General features: G+C 40.7%; 2 protein-coding genes across 13 annotated transcripts in view; one reads left to right on the top strand and one right to left on the bottom strand.

The window, feature by feature from the left end:
• Window positions 1–14,217, top strand: part of BTBD10 (BTB domain containing 10) — a 70,528-nt gene extending 56,311 nt beyond the window's left edge. For all 3 annotated transcript variants that reach the window (XM_065881857.1, XM_065881858.1, XM_065881856.1), the window contains 3 exons: window positions 6,982–7,179; window positions 9,706–9,816; window positions 13,108–14,217. In XM_065881857.1, the coding sequence (XP_065737929.1) occupies window positions 6,982–7,179; window positions 9,706–9,816; window positions 13,108–13,418 (620 nt within the window). In that variant the 3' untranslated portion in view covers window positions 13,419–14,217. The remainder of the gene's footprint in view (window positions 1–6,981; window positions 7,180–9,705; window positions 9,817–13,107) is intronic.
• Window positions 14,218–15,316: 1,099 nt separating this feature from the next.
• Window positions 15,317–23,907, bottom strand: part of BMAL1 (basic helix-loop-helix ARNT like 1) — a 104,017-nt gene continuing 95,426 nt past the window's right edge. For 7 of the 10 annotated variants that reach the window (XM_065881803.1, XM_065881804.1, XM_065881808.1 and 4 more), the window contains 4 exons: window positions 23,588–23,696; window positions 20,580–20,673; window positions 16,433–16,535; window positions 15,522–15,682 (listed from right to left, as the gene is read on the bottom strand). In XM_065881803.1, the coding sequence (XP_065737875.1) occupies window positions 15,522–15,682; window positions 16,433–16,535; window positions 20,580–20,673; window positions 23,588–23,696 (467 nt within the window). Of the gene's footprint in view, window positions 15,683–16,432; window positions 16,536–20,579; window positions 20,674–23,587; window positions 23,712–23,907 lie in introns of all 10 variants that reach the window. The other 3 variants (XM_065881805.1, XM_065881806.1, XM_065881807.1) reach the window with 2 other exon arrangements.

Raw genomic sequence — 23,907 nt, 5'->3', positions numbered from 1 at the left:
CGTTTGGAGTCACAGAAATATGGAGACACTGAAACGACAGAGACACTTCTGTGTTTTCTGTCTCCTCTCTTTCCTCCCCCCTCTCCCTCCCTCTCTCTCTCTCTCTCTCTCTCTCCCCCCCCCTCCCTCCCTCCCTCCCTCCCCCCCCCACCCCCCTCTCTCTTTCTCTCCCCCACCCCAGTCCTGCTCTATTTTTCAGTTTATAGCATTAAATCCGTTTGAATTTGAGGACAGGGACTATACCTTTTCAACTTTGTGTCCGTAGTGCCAGGCACATAGTAAGGATTCAATAAACATTTGTCGAAAGAATAAACTCTTTTTATCCCTTCATGCATTGTTTAGGACACTGTTCCACTTACTGTCATCTTCTCTAGTATCATTAGTCTTTCCCTCTTTGTATAGAGTAATCCTCAGGCTCAAACATACTCAAATCTGACCTGTGTCTATTGTAGACATTCAAAAAACTATATCATTTGAAAACTTTTGAGCTTTTTATTGATTCTTTGAAGTTAACTTTTTGCAAGAATTAACACGTTTATTATACTGACTCCTGCTCCAACTGCTGTCTTTCCATTTATTCACTTTTCTTTTTTGTCTTCTTCTGCAATGGTCTTATTAAGTTTATTCTTTGGTATTTTGTATTTTTGTTACTGTTGTGTGTAGAATATGTTCAGATTTTCTAACTGCTAACATATGAGAAAATTATTGAATTTTGTATATTTGTGTTTAGCCACCTAACCAAACTCTGTTTTATTTCTAATAGTTTTTCAGTTGTTTCTTTTATATTCTTGGTAGATAATTGACCCTGTCGTAAGTAAAATTTTTTATATCTTTTTGTCTTACTGAATTGACTATAATATTTTGAACAATATTAAATTTAGTGGTAATTCTGGTACCCTTGTCTTTAAAGGCATTTCCTTTAGGTTTCACTGTTAAGTCACCCTTTCTTCAAGACTTTGGCTCTTCGACATCCATCTTTTAGGTCTGCTTTTTTTCCTCTCACTTGCTCCCTGATCCTTCATACGTTGAATGTGGTCCTTCCCAACTGTTCTGTCTTCAGCTACCTTCTCTCTCACAGAATCTATACAATTAATCTAAGTGATGCCATTCATCACTGTGGCTTCAGATATTACATGTACACCATAGATTTCCAGCTGTTTCTTTTTTTTTTTTTTTTTTTTTGTTTCTTTTTTTAATGTATTATTTATTTTTGGCTGCATTGGGTCTTTGTTGCTGCGCACGGGCTTTCTCTAGTTGTGCCAAGCAGGGGCTACTCTTCGTTGCGGTACATGGGCTTCTCGTTGCGGCTGGCTTCTCTTGTTGCCGAGCATGGGCTCTAGGCGCCCGGGCTTCAGTAGTTGTGGCTCGTGGGCTCTAGAGCGCAGGCTCAGTAGCTGTGGCGCACGGGCTTAGTTGCTCTGCAGTGTGTGGGATCTTCCCAGACCAGGGCTCGAACCTGTGTCCCCTGCATTGGTAGGCAGATTCTTTTTTTTTTTTTGCGGTACGCGGGCCTCTCACTGCTGCGGCCTCTCCCGTTGCGGAGCACAGGCTCCGGACGCGCAGGCTCAGTGGCCGTGGCTCACGGGCCCAGCCGCTCCGTGGCATATGGGATCTTCCTGGACCGGGGCACGAACCCGTGTCCCCTGCATCGGCAGGCGGACTCTCAACCACTGCGCCACCAGGGAAGCCCAGTAGGCAGATTCTTAACCACTGTGCCACCAGGGAAGTCCCTCCAGCTATTTATCTCTAATTCCTACCTACCAGTTACGTATTTCTAGTTTACTATTTAACTTGTATAATTTTTTTTCTTCTTAATCAGGCTTTTAATGAGTTCCATGCATATAGTACATATAGTGATGAACAAGACAGACATTGTCCCTGCATTTATGGAGTTTACAGTCTAGTGGGGAAGACAGGCATTCAACAAGTAATGAAAAGCTGTGAAAATTCAGTGAAGAAATGAGATGCTGTGACAGGTGTATGGTAAAGGGGCTATGGAGGATGATTATCTGAGTCAGTGACATTAAAGCTGAGACCTAGGGCTTCCCTGGTGGCGCAGTGGTTTGAGAGTTGGCCTGCCGATGCAGGGGACACGGGTTCGTGCCCCGGTCCGGGAAGATCCCACGTGCTGCGGAGCGGCTGGGCCTGTGAGCCGTGGCCGCTGAACCTGCGCGTCCAGAGACTGTGCTCCGCGACAGGAGAGGCCACAACAGTGAGAGGCCCGCGTACCGCAAAAAAAAAAAAAAAAAAAAAAAAAGCTGAGACCTAAGGGAATGGAAAAGAGAGTGAGAATCTCTCCAGGCAGCAGAAATGGTATTTGCAGAGGCTCTCAAGTTGGAAGGAATATGACATGCTTAAGGCACTGAAAGAAGAGAAACATGGCTACAGTGGAGGAGGTGGAGCGTGAGTGGTGAGATATAAGGCCAGAGAAGTAGGGAGAAAACAAAATTTATTAACTAAATAAATGTTTATTAACTGTACATTCTCTACCAAGCCCTGTGCTAAGTTCTGGGGATGCAGCAGGAACAAACCAGGCAAAACTTCCTGTTCTAATGGAACTTACACTCTTTTGGGGGAGACAGACAATAGACAAGGTAAACAAGTAATATATGAACAAATAACATGGTATGTTAGGTAGTGATATGTGCTGAGGAGGGAGAAAAAAGTAAGGAAGGGACAAAGAGTAATATGAGAGGCTTTCATTGCAGAGGAAAATTGAAGTAAATTCCAAACAGAGGTTAACAGTGAGAGCAAATGTTGAAGCAGTTTGCCTGGCATGTTTGAGAGCAGCAGAGGCTAGTATAGTTGGAGTGGAGTGAGTGAGGGTGTCAGTAGTAGGAGATGAGGTCCAGGGGAGCAAGGTCGTGTAGGGCCTTTATCTTTTGGCTTTTACTCTGAGATAAGCCATTGGAGGGTTTTGAACAGAGAAGTGATATGATCTGTAAGGCTGCCATGTTTTTCCATTTCATGGACTCACTGTTCACACAGAATTCAATGTAGACTCATGCAGTGCTGTATTCCTGATCTGACGGATGCTTTAAAAGAATCACTGTTGGCTATTGGGTTGGAAATGGACAGGAAGGGGAATTAAGATACACACAAAGAGGTAATTAGGAAGCTATTATCATAATTCAAATAAGAGATGATGGTGGCTTAAATCAGGGTGGAAGCAGTGAGAAGTGATCAGGTTCTGGATATATTGGATGGTAGAGTTGTAAGCATTTGCTTGCTGATTGAATATGAGGTGGGAAAGAGAGAAAAGGACTTTACCTGGAAGTGTGGAGTTGCCATTAATTGAGATGGGGGGAGACTTCATGGGGAGCAGAAATTTAAAAGCTTGATTTTGGACATGTTAAATTTGAAATACCTATTAGACCTTCAAGTAGAAATGCTGAGTAGGGCATTGGGTATACATGTCTAAAGAGAGAAGTGTGGGCTGTTTATATGCGGGAGTCATCACTATATGGATAGTATTTAAAGGACTGTGCACACTGATCTGGAACCTCCTTTTACACATAACAGGCTTAAGGACCAAGTTGAGGATTTGGGACTTTTATTCTAAGGATAGTACAAGCCATAAAAGATTTAAACTAGAGACACCTATTTAGATTTTTTGGCTGCAGTGGGGGAGATGAATTACACAGGGGCAGAGGCAACTGATGGGTTCTACAGTAGTTTGGGTTAGAGTTACTGATGACTTGGACTGCAGGGGGCAGGGGTGCAGTGGGGCTGGACTGTGTTTTGGTTGTAACAGTTGTTCTGTCACAGACCATTCCAAACTTGGTAGCATAAAGTGTGATTATTCTTATTTTGTGGGCCAAGAATTCAGACAGGGTACAACAGAGATAGCTTATGTCTGCTTCACAATGTCTGCGGCCTCATCTTGTGAAGAATTGAAAGGATGAGGTGACTGAAAAGGCTGAAGGCTTCTTCACTCACATGTCTGCACCTGAAGTGGGACAACTCAAAGGCTGGGTTCAGTGAAGACTGTCAGACAGAGTAGCTCCACGTGACCTCTTCATGCAGCTTGGGCTTCTCCAGGCCTGGAGACTGGGTTCAGAGAGGAAGCATCTGTAGAGCAAGCATTCCCAAGACCAAGGCAGAACCACAAGTCATTTTCCCCTCACCTCTGCTGTGCTCCCCTGGTTACAAGCAAGTCAGTACAACCAGCCTAAATTGAAGGAGAGAGGAATTGGACTTCTCTTGCTGGGAGGAGATATCAAAGTCACATTACAGAAAAGCATGTGGCATAAGAGATTTTGCAGCTGTCTTTGGAAAATAGCATCTTCCAGAGAGGAAATGACACAATTCAAGATGTATTTAAGAGGTGGACTTGTTAGGTCTTGGGGAATGATTGAATTAAAAGATGAAAAAGGAATCAAATATTCATTCATTTATTCTACAAATATTTAAGAGCCTGTTATATGATTAGCACTCTTCTGTGATGATTCTGAGAACTTGAGTGGATGGTGGTGCCATTTACTGATTTCGAAAACACTGCAGAGAGATAGAGACAGAAATGATTAAGTTCAATTTGGAGTATGTTGAGTTTGAGGTGCCCGTGAGGGGGCATCCAAGTGGAGATTTCCAGGAGGCACTTGAATATAATGCATCTAGAATATAGAAGGCAGAATTAGTAGAATAAATTTGAGAATTGTCAGCATAAGGTGAGAGAAAAAAAAACTTAGAACTTCCCTGAGAAATAACAATACTTAATGACAGGCTGGAGGAGAAAATGTTGACAAAGGTGACTGAAGAAGAACAGCCAGAGAGGAGAAAGAAAACCAGGGACGGTGGTATCAGACCTTAGGGATGAGAGTATTTTAAGGAGGGAGTGGTCCCTGTAAGGCATTCCATCAAGAGGTCAGATAAGATCATGATTAAAAGTTGTTGATTGTCAGGCAGAAGACCTAGATAGACATTTCTTCAAAGAAGACATACAGATAGCCAGTGGGCACATGAAACGATGCTGGTCATTGCTAATTAGAGAAATGCGGATCAAAACTAGAGGTACCACCTCACACCTGTCAGAATGGCCATCATTAAAAAGTCTACAGATAACAAATCCTGGAGAGGATGTGGAGAAAAGGGAACCCTCTTACACTGTTGGTGAGAATGTAAATTGGTGCAGTCACTATGGAAAACAGTATGGAGGTTCCTCAAAAAAAAAAAATAGAGTTGCCATATGATCCAGCAATCCCACTCCTGGGCATTTGCCCAGACAAAACTAATTTGAAAAGTTACATGCACCCCTATTTCACAGCAGCACTATTTACAATAGCCAAGACATGGAAACTACCTAAATGTTGTCTATCAACAGATGAATGGACAAAGAAGATGTGGTGTGCGTGTGTGTGTGTGTATGTGTGCGTGCACACGCGTGCACACACATACACACACACACACACACACACTGGAATGTTACTCAGCCATAAAAAAGAATGAAATAATGCCATTTGCAGCGATATGGATGGACCTAGAGATTATCATAGTAAGTGAAGTAAGTCAGAAAGAGAAAGACTAATACTGTATGATATCACTTATTTGTGGAATCTAAAATATACAAATGAATATATCTACAAAACGGAAACAGACTCACAGACATAGAGAACAGACTTGTGATTGCCAAGGGAGAGGGGCATGGGGGAGGGAAGGATTGGGAGTTTGGGACTAGCAGATACAAACTATTATATATAGAATGGATAAACAAAAAGGTCCTACTGTATAACACAGGGAACTATATTCAATATCCTGTGATAAACTATAATGGAAAAGTATGAAAAAGAATATATGTATAACTGAATCACTTTGCAGAAATTAACAACATTGTAAATCAACTATACTTCAGTAAAAGTTTTTTAAAAAGATGTTCATTGTCTTTAACAATCTAGAGGTCATTTGGAGACTATGTCAAGGGCTCTTTTGAGTAGTGAGTGTGGAAGTCAGATTGGAATTGGTTCAGAAGTTAGGGGAAAGAGAATGTGTTTATATATATATAGGAGTTTGACTGTAAAGGGAATTTTAAAAATCATAATGGAAGTAGCCAGCCTAGAGAGAGACATGGCTAAATCATAATATTATAATTATTTAATCATGTATTATATTAATAGTTATTATATAATTAGACAACATGTTGTAGGGGGAAAAAAGCTCTAATTTGGGAGACTACAGATTTGAGTTTTAGTGTCTTCTCTTACCCTCCCAGTAGTTCCTGTGATGGTAGAGCCTTAGATAAGAGATAGGACATTGCCATTGAAATAGGAATAAAATAAAAATGATTAGGTCAGTGCAGGTGAGTTTGTGACTATGTATTTGGAAACTTAATGTTGTTCATTATGGCTGTACTTAAGAAGGATCAAGTGAAGTGCATCTTTCATTCCTCTCAATTCTAGGGTCACATAAGCAATGTAATTCCTGTACCGTGCTATATTTTGCTTGACCTTTTACCATCCTTATCCCAAAGCCAGTTGACCCTTTTCATCTCACTCCTCTTCCTACACAGTAATATCAGTGTTGTTTGTAAATAATTTTCTGAGAAAGAAAATGTGGGAGATGGAATATGGGGGCTATTTTATTTCGTATGGATAATCTGAAAAAATATCCTTAGGATATACTTTAAGATATAACTGCATACATTGATGGAAGACAAACTTATGTAGTAAAAAATACCCTGGAGGGTAGATGTAATTCTGATTGTGCAAATTAGTTTTGTAACCTTAGGCAGATTGCTTCATGATGTGTAAAATGAAGGGGCTTGTGTTGGATGGCTTTAATTGGCCCTTCTTGCTGTAAGATTCTACAGTTCCATAAGAACTCTTCCTGGGCAAAGTTTTGTTGACTAAAGAATAACCACTATATTGTCTACAGGATCCCGAAGTAGATGCTGAACTACTCTGCTGTTTTGTTTGTTTGTTGTTTTTGCTCTTCTTTTACTTATCAGTCACCCCCAAAGTGAAGATATTTTTGTGGCTTTTATTTCAGGTGCCCTAATGCATGAGTTATCAAATGATGGTGCTCGTAGACAGTTCGAATTTTACCTGGAAGAAATGATTCTGCCTCTCATGGTAGCTAGTGCCCAGAGTGGGGAACGTGAATGCCACATAGTGGTGCTTACAGACGATGATGTGGTTGATTGGGATGAAGAGTATCCACCACAGATGGGAGAAGAATATTCACAAAGTAAGTCCTGTGGCATATTTTCTCTCTCAAATCGTCACAGATTTTCTCTTTATCTTTTACAATATTGATCAAAGGACAGTTTTTATAAAGAAAGTATGTTGAACTCTTACTTATACCAGGAGTTGGCAAACTACAGCCTGTGGGCCAAATCCAGCCTTTTGCCTGTTTTTATAAACAAAGTTATATGTATTGTCTGTGGCTGCTTATGCGCTACAATGGCAGAGTGGAGTAGTTGGAATGAAGACCGCATGGCTAGCAAAGCCCAAAGTGTTTACTATCTGGCCCTTCACGGAAAAAGTGTACCCGCCCATGTCATGCACAGAAATGGTTTGCTTTTTGTTGAGTATCTGGATCTTAATGATTTTTTTCTTTGCATTTAGAAGCATCCAAGAGAAGTAGATCCTGGAATAGTAGATAATAAAAAAATAAGTGTTTTCTTTTTAGATGAATTACTATGTGTATATAAAATGAGAAGCTTCAACTCAGTGATTGCAAAGATGACTTTAAGTTCTAAGACATTCCTTTTTTAATGTCATAAGTGTTCCTGGAGGATACAGTGACCCTTCCGAAAAGCTTTGCGGAACTTTAGGTATTTCTGACCAAAACGGCACATCTTGAGCAGCAGTGACTAACTTTTTTCTTACTGCGCTTCCAAACTTTTTCTGATTAGAACCTTTTGATTTTTTTTTTTTTCTGTTAGAAAATTTATTTCATATTGGTTTGGTTTTGTTTTCATGGTGAACCCAATCTAGTATTTTTGAACAGCTTCATAGATTGAGAAAAAGAGTTAAAAGACTGATTCGAGGAGCTAGGTAAAATAGCCCAACATCTTGTTCTGTCCTCCAGTCTGTGTTGACTCGGTAAGGATTAGGGTTTAAGTAAAAAGTACAGGATTATAGAAAGTATGGAGCCCTTTAAGCTCTGATTTTTCCATTTTACTTACCCTTTTCTAAAAATAAAGCAGACTAAGTGGTATTCTTTTTTATTTTAATTCTAAAGATTTTCATTAGATTACGTTATCTTAGCGCTTTTCAGAATTTACATTGAGACATTTCCTTTGCATGATACACTTGAACGACTATTCTGACTCTTCTGTGGACAGTTAGAATAATAAAATGCTACTATTTCCTTATTCCTAGGCTCTTTGCTGACAGTGGTTTTCTATAATATGTGAAATAAAAAGTTGAACAAAGCACAGGAAAAATAAAAGGTTACCAAAAATCAGAAGAAATACACTAAATCATTTCCTTTGTAGAAAAAGGAATGAACAAACTTTTACTTTTCAAAAAGTTTGACTCCGAGAGAGTAGAGCCAGCTGTAGAGCACAGAAATGATATTACAGTGATACAGGAATAATAATAGACCTGGGCTTTTCCTTTTTAGTTATTGAGCTTTTCATTTCAGTGTTTTTTGGTTTGTTTTTTGTTTCTTACCTTAAACATTGAAGCTTAAAAGGACTGGAAACATTTTTACTCAATTTGTCTATAAATATGTTTCATTTTGTGCCAAGATGTTCCAATGTAAAGAAGATACATTTGAGTAGACAGAGATAAGATAGTCTCTTCAGCCTGATTTTCCTAAATGTGACATTATAACACCACCCATTCTGAGATGTCAAAAAATCTTTATCTTAAAATAATATCAGTAGTCTTAAGGATGTGGTAATAATCACAAATTTACTCCATGAGTAGCTTCTGTATACGTTTTTTCCTTTTATTGGCTCTTAAACCAGCATGTTTGGTTTGTGAGTGTGTTTTTCTTTTTTTGAAAAAACCTTTGCAGTTCACCTTTTAAGGGAGATAACTTCACCTGAAAGAGAGAAGGCGAGGAAGGTCCATCAGTCTAACTCCCTGAAGTGCCCAGCACATTTGGAAGACTCAACATGTTGTCAGTGGAATGTCTGTCCTTTGCAAAGCCAGTTTGCTCTAAACAGACTAACCTAGGCAGAACATGCTCGAATCTGCCATTTTTAACATCAATATTAAATGGGACTGTTCGCCTGAATGGAAAACAGTTTGTGGGGTGGGCCTTTGTTTTGGGGGAGTTATTAATAGTTGCTCAATCCATGAAATGCAAGATGTATCCATTTTGTACTTTCTGACAAGGCAGTTTTTTCCCCTCCAGATGAGGCCTTGGAGGCATCAGAGCAAAGTCCTTTACTTTGCCTGCTTGATAATCATGTGATATTGATACCTTTTTTTTGGTTCTCTTTATTTGAAGAAATTGGGGCAGATCCCATTCCAATAAGTTTGTATATGATATATCTTTCAGAAGGAGATTCTTCCTATGGATTGGGTTATCTGATTGGTTATTAAAGCTTTTCTTGTTTCAACTTATGTAGACATTTGCTTATGTATTAACTGTACTGAATTGTCCTGTCATGTTGGCTAGTCATCCTTTGGCATCACTGCATCCATTATTTGGGCTTTTAGGGTTGTCAGGCCCCTTTGATGATCAAGATAAACTTGAGTCATCTCCAAGTACTTTGATTTTAGTAAGAAAATATTTTTGTCTCTTTGTTTCCAGTTATTTATAGCACAAAATTATATAGATTTTTCAAGTACATTGAAAACAGAGATGTGGCCAAATCAGTTTTGAAGGAGAGGGGTCTTAAGAAGATTAGATTGGGAATAGAAGGTAAGACATTTTCACTATTTTCTATTAATTTTCTTTTGAAAAAAGCAAGGTTAAACAACTGGATCCCATTGAGAATATAGTTTGAATATTTAAAAATTCAGACAAATGATTACTGAATGCTCATGCAGTAGACATATAAATAACAACAATCAGCTTCCTTTTTCTGAGATGATAAATAGAAGGCCATTAGAAATTATTATTCATTCCATAAGATCCCTAGCAATATAGAGATATGAATTTGTCTTTTCTGCCATTGCCCGACTTAATGCATTTTTGACTAAGCCCAGGTAGTGTGTTTGGCACGCATGTGTGTATATTCCCGTAAGACTGACAGGACTCTTTGCCTAAGTAGTAATCGTGATCAAAGCTCAACAGAATTAAAATCTAGTACTTCCTGAAAATTCATGTAAGAACAGTGCTAGTAGCTTTCTAGTGTCTTAAAGTATAATAGCTTATTTTCAAATTAAATTGAATTGCAAATGTACTTCATCTTACTTAAATGCATACTTTTTAGATTGCTTTTTACTTTATGATTTAAATGAATTTTTGTCAGATGCTTCTTTTATTTTAAAGTGTCCTTACTAAAAACAAAATATCTTCTTTGGCATACCATAGTAAAGGGTAAAGACTGCTTGTGTTCAGAGCCTATGATTTAATAGCTGTATGACCTTGGCCAAGGCACTTTACTTCTCTTTGCCTTCGTTTCCTCATCTAAAATGGGAGCATTAATAAGTACTTCATAGGGTTATTGTGAGGGCAGAATGAGTTAAAATAGGGCCTAGCACATAGTAATTTCTGTGTTTGTGATGGTGATAACGAAGATTGTGGTGTTCAGATCAATGACCAGATAAACTTCTGGAGATCGCTGTAATGGGCTGCTGAGACATAGGGAAGAATGACCAGAAACAGGGTCTTTGTGGGAAGGGGAGGAAACTTTGGGCTTAAAAAAGAGGACACATTAGCTTCACCAGTATGTCCCCTCTTCTGTGATTTTGCAAACAATGGGATTTAGCTGTTTCCTTTCAGAGCTAAAGAGAAGGTAACTGGAGGGAGCTACTTTAGATGAGTGGGCAGGGGAGCAGTTATTTGATCTGAAGCCTGATGACAAGTGGGTTGGAACTAGATTGTAAAAAATAAAGCCTTATATACTGTGCTGAGGAAGATGGACCTTCCTCTTTAAGCATGAGGGCGTCATTGGTAGTTTTAAAGCAAGGATGTGATATGATTACACTTGTGTTAGAGTGGTGATTCTGTGTGGAGGGCAGAGTGGAATACACTGAGATGGGAATTTTAAAGACTTTTAATAGTCCAAAAGCAATCAAGGACAAGGGAATAATAGAGGGTAGAAACCTTTCTGATCTCTACTGCTGCCCTTCAGCTGGTAATTCAGTGGAAGTATGAAACGAAGAAGACATTCTACAGAAGGTCCTTAGAAGGTATTTAGTCCTTGCCCCTGTTCCCCCTCACCTCAACCACATACACACGCCACACGTGGCTAAATATACTAGCTACCTACGATGCCTACATAGCATCCTCCTATGCAAGAATCCTTAATTGAGTCCCTACTATGTGAGGCCTTTGTATTTTTTTCTGATTCTAACTATGGTCTAACTATGGCCTATGGGCCAAATCCAGCCCATTACCTGTTTTTTATAAATCAAGTTTTATTGGAACATAGACATGCTCATTAATTTATGTATTGTCTGTGGCTGATTTCACTTTACAACGGCATAGTTGAGTGGGTGTAATAGAGACCATATGGCCTACAAGCCTGAAATATTTACCGTCTGGCCCTTTACAGAAAATGTTTGCCAGTACTTGGTCTAAACTAGCAATTCATGCTGTGGGAAGGAGAGAAGGAACTTTTGATAGTATCTAAGGAAAGTATGTCTTCAGAGAAATTGCCTTACTAGTAAATGACTGAAATTTTTCCAAAACCAGGATGGTTGTTACCAGTTGTTACTCTTCAGTGATTATCATCTAAGATGAAGAAGATATAATTAATTAGGGAAAGCTGTGTTGACTGAAAAAAATGCACAACCTAAATGTTCAGAATTATGTTTTATTTGGTGGCCTTACTGAGGACTATAGCCTGTGATACAGCCTCTCAGACAGCTCTGAGAAACTGTTCCAAAGAGGTAAGGGAGGAGCCAGGATATATAGGAGTTTTTGCTGGAAAAAAAAAAAAATCAGAAGATTACTGCTCATCACAAAAAACAGACATCTCGAGTTAATGATTTTAGCACCTCTCTGTGTTTGGGGAGATGCAGGAGTCTAGGCCTGTTGCAGTTATTCCTTTGATACGCATCTTAACTGTCTAGGGCCAGTATCCTGTTTTTCTCCATCCTGAATTCCCCTCAGGAGCATCCTTGGGTGGGGGTGGCTGCAGTGGCTGATGGCTTGATGGCCGCAACATCCTTGTTTACTGACGTGGCAAGCAACGTTTTTTTTTTTTTTGTCCACAGCTGCTTTGGCTATTGGCAATTTGTCCATTGCCAATCTAAATGAACTGCCTGGTTGTTGAGAGTAGTAACATTTAAATGATATAGGGGTTAAAATATTGGCTTTGCTGACCTAGGTGCAGAAGTACCTGGAATTAGCGAAGCTGGAGAGTTCTAAGGCTCCTTGTCACTTAACAGTAAAAAGGAAAGAAAAACCCAGAAGATGAGATTTATGTTTAAAGAAAGTAGAAGGCTATGGGGACTTCCCTGGTGGCGCAGTGGTTGAGAGTCCACCTGCCGATGCAGGAGACACGGGTTCGTGCCCTGGTCCGGGAAGATCCCACATGCCGCGGAGCGCCCGGGCCCGTGAGCCGTGGCCGCTGAGCCTGTGCGTCCGGAGCCTGTGCTCCACAACAGGAGAGGCCCCAACAATGAGAAGCCCATGTGCCACACACACACACACACAAAAGTAGAAGGCTAATACTGCAGTAAGTTGCAGGCCTTGAGGCCAGATAATCCTGCGAAGGGAAGGGTTCGGGGATATTAAGGATATACAACTAGAGCCCATGATGCACTAGATTACATACTATTGTATTAGGGACCCAGCCCCTCCATGCTTTCCGAATGTTATTCTGGTAGTTGGTGGATGGTGGGAGGTTTTGTGAATTACATCAGTAGGATTTCAGTTTCTTGCTGTTGAACTAATGACCAAGGGGATAGAATATTGAATTCCCTTCTTTGTTTGTTCAAGAACTACAGTAACCCTCTTTAGGTTAAATTGGGTGAGGAATGTGGGGACCCACGTGTGTGTGCGCGTATCCTCAGTTTTTAAAACCTCCCTCTCCTTCAGGTTATCCAACCTACAAAGAAAAAGTAAAGAAAAGGCCTGGGGGCCGCCCAGAAGTGATTTACAACTATGTCCAAAGGCCCTTTATTCGAATGTCTTGGGAGAAGGAAGAAGGAAAGAGTCGGCATGTAGACTTTCAGTGTGTAAAGAGCAAATCTATCACCAACCTTGCAGCAGCTGCCGCAGACATTCCCCAGGACCAGCTGGTGGTCATGCACCCAACTCCTCAAGTGGATGAGCTGGATATTCTCCCTATCCATCCCCCTTCTAGCAACAATGACCTCGATCCTGACGCACAGAATCCGATGCTGTGATGGTGATGTTGCTGGAAACCACAGCATGCTACTCTTCGCAGTGACGCTGCACTCTCCTCGTCCTGCACTGCAGGGCCGTCTCTGCAGTGAGACGCACAGATGCTTAGGATATTGCAGTGTAGACTTCCCTAAAGACCAAAGGTAGCTGAATGGTTCTTTAAGTGAGTACAACTCTAGCATCTTGAGGTTCCAGTTATATAAATGTATTTGTTTACCGGTAGGTTTGTGGAATTGGTTCTTTGGGGGACAGTCCTTTTTCACACATCTAGATCTTTTCAGAAGTGGCGGAAATTGGCAGCTGGGGTACTTTCAGTCTAGGTTGATATTCATCACACCCCAGATAAAATGTAGAATATTATGTAGTTGCACTTTATATATGGTGGTTACGTGGAACTGTTCAAGCCATTTTTATAGTTGTGATGCACAATATAGTTTAAATTAGTGCTTCTATCAAAGTATTCTTTCAGTGAAATGTGTATAGTTTGCTGCCCACGATGAGCAAAAAGTGAGTATCATTGGGCTTATTTGAATGATTAGGATGAGATTCAATGCCCATATCAGTTATCTCCAGTGCCGTTTTCATCCTTTTCAAGTGAGTCACATGCAGGGAGTGTGAACATCAGGTGGTTTATTATCCAGTCTGCCTTACCCTTAATCTGTTCACAGATATTTATTTACTAATGATTTTTTTTGAGTTATGGGATAGGAAGATGAAGTGTTTGCTCTTCATTTACTAAATGATTGTAAACTCATTTTTCATCAAAATAAAATTCCATTGTTTTAATGTTTCTGATCTTTATAACCACCTTGACCAGATTTTCCATCTCATAATTAGCAGATATCCTGTCTTGTTGGTGTCAGTATAACTAGAAACCAGGTAGCTCAAGGAACTCCAGTTTGGTATATGTGTGATGAGGCACTTATATTCCCTGCTAATTATAAAATAAACTATAAATCCAAAACATTGTTAGAGCTGAAAAGGGAATATTTTCATTTTCTAGCCCAACCTGATATGAAGGATGAAATACCTTTACTAGGTCCTACAGTAACCTTAAGTTTCAGAGCCAAATTCTGACACCAGTTCAGTGTTTTCTCCATTATACTGTGATGTTCTGCCTAGCAAATTTTTCATGAAAATGTTTTTGGTTTAGTTTTTTTAATATTCTGTGGCCCAATTCATGAAGAAATCAGAAGAAGTATTTAGGCGCTTTGGGTCCAGGGTCACTTACTGTTTGAAGCCATACAGCTGTGAGTAGTAGAGGAGTTGTACATTAGAGAAGCCAGTCTGTTCTATCTAATCTTGATTTTGTAAAATTTCAGAGGATTTGCAGTTTGTGTTTAAGCAGGAACATCTTTCTTTGCTCTCACAGAAACTGAAATTACAGTATAGCAAAAATACAGTACAGCTAAACTAGTAACACAGGGACATTATGTATGCCCTAGAATTGTCATGAAGGCCAGAAGAGCACTGTAAATGCTTTTGGTGTGGCTCATCCTTAAACAAACACCCACCATGGAAAATTGATGATCCAGCCCTGTGGCACTTTTTTCCCCGTAGGATTTTTCTAATTATTTGAAATGTGAACAATATTTATAGAACAAGGGAAACATTTATTAAAAATATTTAACTAATACATTATACTTTAACCCATATTTATAGTAAAGGATTCTTACAAGGAAGAATAAACGGTTTTATGATACAATTAGTATAAGAAATATCCACATGGGGAACTTCTTTGTAGTGTAAAAACACCATACATCTGAAATGACCATCTGCATATAAAAGCTACCAATGATGCTTCTGTGCACAATGATTGATTAAAAAATTCAACACAAACAGAATCCAAAATATACAATTAATGCAAGCTATCCACAGCTAGCCCAATAATCATCAATGATGAGGAAACACTGGAGCAGGCTTAGTTCCACTTTGTCTGAAGTTACACATAGTAAGATTGACTTGTATCAATGGCTCTGAGATGGCTTTTATGAAGACAGTTCATAAAAGCTGTTCTCTCCTTATCCGGTAAGCTTCACAGACTGTATAACTCCATCAGTAATGCACTTTGATACTGTAGCTGTCGCCAAAGCGACATGTAGTGTTTACAGCGGCCATGGCAAGTCGCTAAAGTCAACAGGACCACCGAGCCCAGCATCTGCTTCCAAGAGGCTCATTATGACAGCCATTGCTGCTTCATCATTACTGGGACTGCTTGAGCCTTGATCATTGTCTATCATATCTATGCCTATGTGAGGGTTCTCACCTGTGCAAAGAGATGAAGACTGGTCAGTGATAATACCAAAGCACGTTTAACTTTAGTAAGCGGTTCCTAAGCACACTTAATAAGAACGTTATACCTAACAGTAGGGTGAGAAGGATGAGAGAGGCTGCTTTTGGGGGGGGGGGGGGTTGCCATATTTCTTTTTAACGTTGGTGTTTTTCAGAGGGAAGACCCAACTTTTTAAGAAGAAAGTACTTAAAATTCAATGAAGAGTATCAAGTATGAGTTGACCTCATTTTAATATTCTGATATAACCAGTTAGAAGGAGAGAATTATTACAGAAGGAACAAAATAGGAAGATAGAGATTAGGGGAAAAAAGATCTAGAAAGCTAAGTAGAGAAAAAGATGGGTGGGGTGGGAGAAGCAAACTCTTCATTGGCTTAATGACTTTTAATACCCTCTGAAATGCTTACTGATGACCCTTTTAGGCTTTATCTGAACCTGCATGTCTCTCCCTCCAAAGAGATTATGTTCCACACATTGGGAGAAAGCCCGTGTCCAGGGCGCTGTAGCCTCTTGAGTTCGAGGGACAGACCTGGACCCCAGCGAGAACCCAACCATTAAACTAAACTTTGAAGTAAAGATTTAAACAAATTTTAAACCTTTACTTTGTTTTTATCAAGTTTACCTAGAACTGGTTTGTTTTTCCAGTTCAGTTCTTAAAACTGACTTCATGCCACATGATTTTTTGCAAGCTCTTTGCATTGGAAATGAATAATAATGCTACTTACCAAGAATAGAAGAGCTATCAGAATATGGATAACCTGGGTTCTCCTGAGCCTGCCCTGGTAGTAGGCCGCTGGAAGGAATGTCTGGAGTCCCTCCATTTAAAATCTACAAACAAAAGTAAAGTTTTCACATCGTCAGCAGTTTCAATCAGTATTTTATGCAGTGTCACCAAGAAAATGAAGCATGTTGAAAAGAGGAAGGTGGGGAGAAAAAGCTTCAAATGGCTTCAGTTTCTTATCGGATGATTTCACAGCAGAGACTCTTAGGAATGGTCACAGTAAGGAAAAAACCTCTCCTCCAAACTATTCTTCTCTTTATTGGATTCAGCCCACACAGGCAATTTAAAGGCTGAACAAAATCCCTAGAGCGTTCACATGTTTAAGGCCAAGGACTAAACCTCAGGGAGCCCAGATGGGCAGGTCCCCCGTAAGGGAGGAAAACTTCTTACAGCAACAGATGTTGCTGAAGAAGAAAGGGCTGTTACACTGTGAAGAGACACAGCTCTGAGGAGTCGCAAATGAACAACAAAACACTAGAATAAATCATCACTATAGTTACACCACAGATGCCAACATTAGTAACCACTGGTTTAAGTTCTTAAGAGAGGCTACTGAGAATATTACCACTCCTCAGTAGCAGAACTGTCTCCCCCAACTCCCCACCCCCCATGACTGAGTCTCATAGAAAAGCACCTTTGAGAAGTATTTGGATGTAGGTGCGGAAACAGTTTGGTAGAAGCTGGGATTTCAGGAGAGGCAGTGATTTCAGGCCTTGCCAGTAGATGGCATTACAACCTTATCTCCGCAATTCAACTTTTTGAAGAGACTCTCAAAAAGACTTTACACTCTAAAAATTATTGAGGACTCCAAAGAACTTTTGTTTATACAGGCTATATTTATCAATACTTACTATATGTGAAGTTAAAGCTAATACATTAAAAATATAATAAAACTATTACACATTAACATGAATAGCATTTTAATGAAAAAACTATTTTCAAAAATAACGAAAAGTTAGAAGTGTCATTTTACATTTTTTGCAAATCGAATGTCTGGCTTAACAGAATTTAACTGGATTCGCATTTGCTTCTCCATTCAGTCTGTTTGTTGTTTGAAATACATATCTGAAGGAACTCTGGCCTCTTAGATAGGCAGTTAGAAAAGGGAGGTATATTTTAATAGCCTTTTCAAATAATCGTGGTATTCTTTGATATTACATCAAAACTCAGCAAGTGGAAGTTTCTTAAAGATTAGTTGCAATGTGGAGTTTGAAACCATATCAATGAACTTTTGATACTCTTATGTTGAAATCCATTGGTGTATCTTGGCAATTAGGATGGATCTTTTTTTACCTTTGCATGATTTTGAAATATCTCACATCAGTCATTTGGAAAATACTGGTTCACTGAGTTACGTGGATCTTCCAAATGTGGACACACTTCATTGTACAACATCAAAACATCACCACTGTTAATATTACCTACATCAGAAATATCTTAAGTTTTGGGAAGCAGTCAAGCTCAAAGTAGCAGACACAAGCAAGTTTTCCCCAAAATTCTTATTTTGGCCTGAAAGCTAAAATTTTATCACTGTCAGTTGTTTTCTTTGAAGTCGCAGGTTCATTCATTTTCAAGAAAATGCACACTAAATACCCAAGTCTGAACATAGTTTGCGACAGAAAAAATGGTTTCCTATGAAAAAGGTGATTGGGTTCGGTTTATAACAAACAGTCGCACAAGTGCTTTTCCTTGAGACAACCATCGTACTTCGTATGCAGCACAAGTGCTTTATGCACACTTCCCATTTTGTAACAGTTTTAAAAAGATTTACTCAAGGATTTTATAAAATTATTTTACTGCTTGATTAAGGACATTCTTAAATGAAGCTGGCTTTTAAATTTATTATTTTATTGTGAGTATACGGTGGTGAAATACACTGTCAGTACATTCTGGTGCCACAGGCTTGATTTTTGTAAAAGCACCAGCAGTCTTACCCAACGTTGCTTTTTCACTATCAGTTCACGTATCAACACAGTGAGAAAAAACTGTTTAGCATTATTATGAAAATACATTTGACCATGCAGACCCCTGAAAAGATGCCCTCTCCCTAACCCCACCAAAAGACCACAGATAACATTTAGGGAACTGCTGCTTTATCATCTCACCCTGCCTTGGTACTTCTGGATGTCCAGAGTCTCCTGGAACCTATGAGGCTCACTAAGCCTCCTCTTTTTATTATATTTAGCTTGACCCTAATTAAAACAACTGGCAGGCTAAATGGCTCATTTTTGGACCTGCCAATTTTGAAAGTGACTGGGAAGGGTTGGAAGCCTGCGGCCACCTTTACTTTTGTGGCTTTGGTACACTATTTAATGCTGTCATTTTTAACTCCATCTTGTTTAGATGCCTTTCTTATAAGGTCCTGCTGCTGCTGACTCAGAATACATTCAGAATTTCTTCTCAGACCCACTTTTATAAGCCCAAAGAAAACATTTTCCAAAAATGCCTCAAAAATACTTGGGGCTTTGTGATGCAGAGTATACTTTTAGATCTCTGGCATTTGTTGGTGTGAAAAGAATCAGAAGTCAAGAGACTTGAATTTAGTTTGGGGCAATACTTACTAAATTCTGGGCTAGTCATGTAACATTTGGTAGCCTGGATTTTGTCACCTATGAGGTTGTGAGGATAGATGAGAGATTGTATATGGAAGTTCCCTGAGTAATATTTAAGCACTGAACTGGAGTGATGACCTTCCAAAATATAGTGGGATTCTTGGTACCAGGAAATCAAGTGCCTAAAAGTTGAATTGAGACACAAAGAAGAGGATACCGTGCTAGGGAGATGGTAGATCCAGTATGGAGAAAGGACCTAGCGGTGTAAACAGAACAGAGCTAAGAGCTCAGCCTGTGAGCAGTTACAGGGGGAGCTGACAGACTTCATCTGTCAGTACTATCTTCTGAGTCATGACCGAAGGCCAGGCACTTTCACATATATACTTTCATAACAAGACTTCATGTGCAAAGATGCTGGCTGCCCTAACCTATGTCAGCCGCATTATAGAGAAATCTAAGGCTTAAAAAATTGTATAGGGCCACATAGCCAGCACATGGCAAGGCTAGGCTTCAAACCCAGACCCATTAATTTACTGGCTTTCAAACCTTTTTGGGGGAAGCAAAACCTTTTTTCAAATAAACACTTTTACAGAAGAGTCATGTGTCAGAAGTAAAGCTTTCCTAGAAGAAGCAGGAGTCTTCCTACCTTGTCTTCCTCATCACCTGCCCCTCGCCCCAATCCTACCTGGCAGCACCACAGCTCCTGGTAACCTGAGTCTCTGAGGAGCCCAGTTTTGGAAACGAATGTCCTGCTTTTGATACAGTTTGTGCCCTATGTAAATTACTCATTCTTTCTCTGTGTACATGTCTTGGGAGATAGGGGAAGGAAGACTGTGTCTCAAGATGCTGGCCTTTGCAGCATCCTAACCTATGTTAACATCAGACACTATAGATTTATGATTTACAATTAACATTGGCCTAGGCTTGTAAATTCTCTCATCAGCACTAAAGATGAAAACAGATTATTGGTTCCTAAGACTATAATATAGTCTTCTGGCCAGTTCTTCATGAGGGCTGGCGACCGATAAACTACTTGTACTCAATGCTGTCCCATCGTAGGAAACCCAGGCAGATACCTAAGTATTCTGCAACTGCAAAGGCATGACTTGCCTTCCGAAGGACTGCTGGTGGTATCACTGTTTCCAGGACCTGCACTAGACACTAACAATATTTTCTCCCTTGAAAACTCCCGGCAGAGAACTAGATAGTTTTAGGTACTCACTAACCCTTCCCTCACGGGAGCTCTTGAATTCCTCCCTCCATACAATGGACTGATAGCTCCCCAATCCTTAGAAAGATCTCTTTCTGCCTTCCCCCACTCACATGGGATAAATCCTCTAACAATGTCAGCAAGGCTCCCTAGCTCCACTAGTATGCTTTGTACCTCACCCAACACAGATGCATTTACTTCAAGGAGGAAAAAAGGGCCCTACCTGTTTCAGCAACCACAGTTATATACTCCCACTTCCAGTATTTCAGAACTTGGGCAAGAGCTCTCTGGATGAAGAAGGGCCTTAGTCTAAGAGTCATCAGCCCTACCTTCTTGCCTCCTGGAGAAGAGGCATCAGGGGGAGGTGTACTTGTGATGTTCAATGGGCTGGAGCCACAGCTGGAAGGCGATGACCCTCTTATCCTGTCAGAGAAAAGAGGAGTTAGTTACATTGCCTTTCCTTTTTTTCACTGGAGTGTGTGTGTTTTGTTGAGGGGTGGGGGTGAGAAGAAGGATGAAGATCTAGAATAGGGATTGGCAAACTTTCTGTAAAGGGCTAGAGAGTGATTATTTTAGGCTCTGTAGGCCATATGGTCTCTCACAACTACTGAACTCTGCCACTGTAGCCTGAAAGCAGCCATAGATGATACGCAAGTGAATGGATATAGCTGTGTTCCAATAAAACTTTATTTATAGGTGATAAGCTGGATATACCCCATAGGCACCTGATCTAGAACACAGATCCTGGAGGCAAGCTTCTCACTGACAAAGCCCTTGGATTAGGGTTTGGATTTCAGGTTTGTGAATTTCAAGGTGGCCACTTTCATTTGCTCACAGAATCCAGATCTCAGAGTTGGTGGCATTCTGTCTTTGATACAGTGAACTAGAATCCACAGCAAATGACTTATTCTCTACCCTGCGCACACGGCTTAGCTAGCGACTACTCAGGAAATGGAGGGCGCTGCAGTGGTTTCAGCCCCACCTAGAAAGTGGCCTCATGTGAGCAGTCGCCATCGTCACCTTCTAAGGCAACAGGTGATGAAAACTGGGTCCAAGCCTTCCTCAGCTAGCTTATTTCTCAGCATAGTAGGTTTACAGAGGGAAAGACTTAGAGCTGTAAATCCACATAAACTCTTGTCAAGCTGAAGGACCTCAGCAAAGGAAGCCATGACCTGGCACTGCAGCTAGAGTTTAGGGAAACTTGAACGGCAGCTGCGTGACCACCAGGCTCTTAGCACCTACATGGATGATTGCAGCTTCTGGGTCTCCCAGGGACCCCTCCACTGCCCAGCAGTCTTAGCTCTTGGCCTGTCCTGCCTAATTCTGTAATTTGTGAGTTAACAACTCTCTCTCTCTCCTGGATCATAAGCTTCTGAAAGGCGGGATACAGCTATATACCAGGTGTTCTTCACCCACACAGATGACTACTAATCGCTTACTGAAAAATTGTTGAATGTCTCCCATTTTTCCCTACCTACATCTATGGAACCACTGTTTCCCCAGCTTCCCTATCTTAGAATTGCCTTTTCGTAGTTACTTATTTCATTTTCAATATCTAGTCCTTAAATTACTGATTTCTCTTTTGGACACTACTATCACTGTAAGGTCGGCCTCATTCCTGGTTTGTTAAGCATGCTTACCTTTATCTCTTCCTACTCCAATCCAACTTCCACGATGCTTATTTTTTGTTTTTTGGGGGTTTTTTTTTTTTTTTGGCTGTGCCCCGCGGCATGTGGCATCTTAGTTCCCCAACCAGCGATCGAACCCACACCCCCTGCACTGGAAGCGCGGGGTCGTCACCATTGGACCGCCAAGGAAGTTCCCAGCTTCCACGATGCTTATTAACACACCACTTTGGACACCTGCTCAGCACCCTACAATGCACAGGGTCTTCCAGTTTTCGTCCAGCCTCAACTGTTCAACATGTCTTAGAACTCTCAGCAATCTCCCATCACAGCTCTGTGGTTCCTTTCTACAAAGAGGCTGCCAAGGTAGATGGCCTGCTTTTTGTGTCCTGAATACCACTCACATGCCCATTCCAGCGTGTGCCTGTCTCTTCTAGAAGGAACACCTACATTCATCATAAAACCCAGCTAAGGCCAAGTTCAAACCGTCCTCCCTTGCTTGCTTCAGCCCATGCACTCTCTGTTTTTTCTTTTATCATAAAGAAAATAGGCTTCGCAAAGATTGTAAGACCTTTGCGTTCAAGGACTGTTTTATACTGTCCTTGGATGGTCTCGAGCAAAGCACAGGGTATGCCGGGACTGATCAGCACCAGATTATCAGTGCACACTGCACCCACACCTTCCTGAAGTAGCTTCAAACAGCCACATCCGTCATTCCTGAAGGGCTGGAACAGAACTGTGCTGTTCTGTTATCCCACTGGGATAAGAGCCCCACTGTGGCCAATTAGAAAACAAGGCCGGCCTCCAATTCTCCTGAGAGAATCAATCCAGTGGCAGCAGGGATCCTATGGTTATGTTCCATTAAGTTTGTATGCCTAAGGACCTGGTTACCACCCTCTCCATTGCCCAAATTCAAATGGACTTATAATTACTGCTTCCCTCTCAATGACTGTTCTTAAAGACTTAATTAACAATTTTTGAACACTCGCTACATGTCAGTTCTAGGAACTTTCCTGAGTTCTCTCACAATCCTAGGGCAATTTCAGGGAGATAGATATTGCCTCCCTTTTATGGCTTAAGTCAACAGAGTCCAATAAGTTAAATGAATCTCCTAAGCAGAGGCCTAGGACTCAACCCCGATAAACTGCTTCAGAGCTTCTTCTCTTTCATATGGAACAGGAGTTCCGCCCAAGGGAACTTCTATTACTAGCTGATTTGCTTGGTCTCTATTACTAACCCTAGGCAACTTTTTGACTGGAAGCAGCTAGTGTTTTGTTAAGGCCCAGATCAAGGCAGGTCACAGCTCTGCTCCTGCAGTCCTGTAATGTTAGTGTTCATCTACCCCCTGGGAAGCTCCTTGGGTCATATACAAAGTAATAAGAAAGTTGAGCCTCCCAGAGTTCCATTTAGCTCTGGCCTGTTTGGGTTTAGCTTCCTTATTTAAAGGCAGGATTTCTCAGTCTCGACACTAACTGACATTTTGGACTGAAAAATTCTTCCTTAGGGGTCAGGGCTTGGGAGGGCTGTCCTGTGACTGTAGAATGTTTAGCAAGCAGCATCCCTGGTCTCTATCCACTGGATGTTTAGCAACAACCTCCCACTCAGTTGTGACAACCGAAAATGTCTCCAGACATCAGCAAAACCTCCCTTGGGGGGCAAAGTGCCCTGGGGTTGAGAACACTGGTTTAAGGGAACAACTAGGTGTTACTTGCCTGTGGATTTCCATGATTTCCTCAGCAATCATTCGACCTATTTTTCCTGCCCCAGCCCTGGTTCCCCCTGGAATCCCTGGAACAGTGGGGTGGGTCCTCTTTGGGCCACCTACAACAGAGGAATCTGAGAGTGGGAAAGGGGAAGAAAGCAGAGGGAGAAATGCTATTATGTGTTAAATTAAATCCACTTCATCCCATGATCCACTTGAAGTTCAAGCTTAGGGTTGTGCCCTGAGGGACATGAGAGCCACAGCTTGTCAGGAAAAGGCATTCCGGCAGGGAAAAGCTCAGGTTTCCTTCCAGGATCAGAGATGTTGATA

Source organism: Phocoena phocoena, chromosome 8 (genome assembly GCF_963924675.1).
Source record: "Phocoena phocoena chromosome 8, mPhoPho1.1, whole genome shotgun sequence".
In the NCBI taxonomy this organism is placed as follows: domain Eukaryota; kingdom Metazoa; phylum Chordata; class Mammalia; order Artiodactyla; family Phocoenidae; genus Phocoena; species Phocoena phocoena.
The sequence above is the reverse complement of the archived record's forward strand: the minus strand, read 5'-3'. Positions and strand labels throughout refer to the sequence as shown.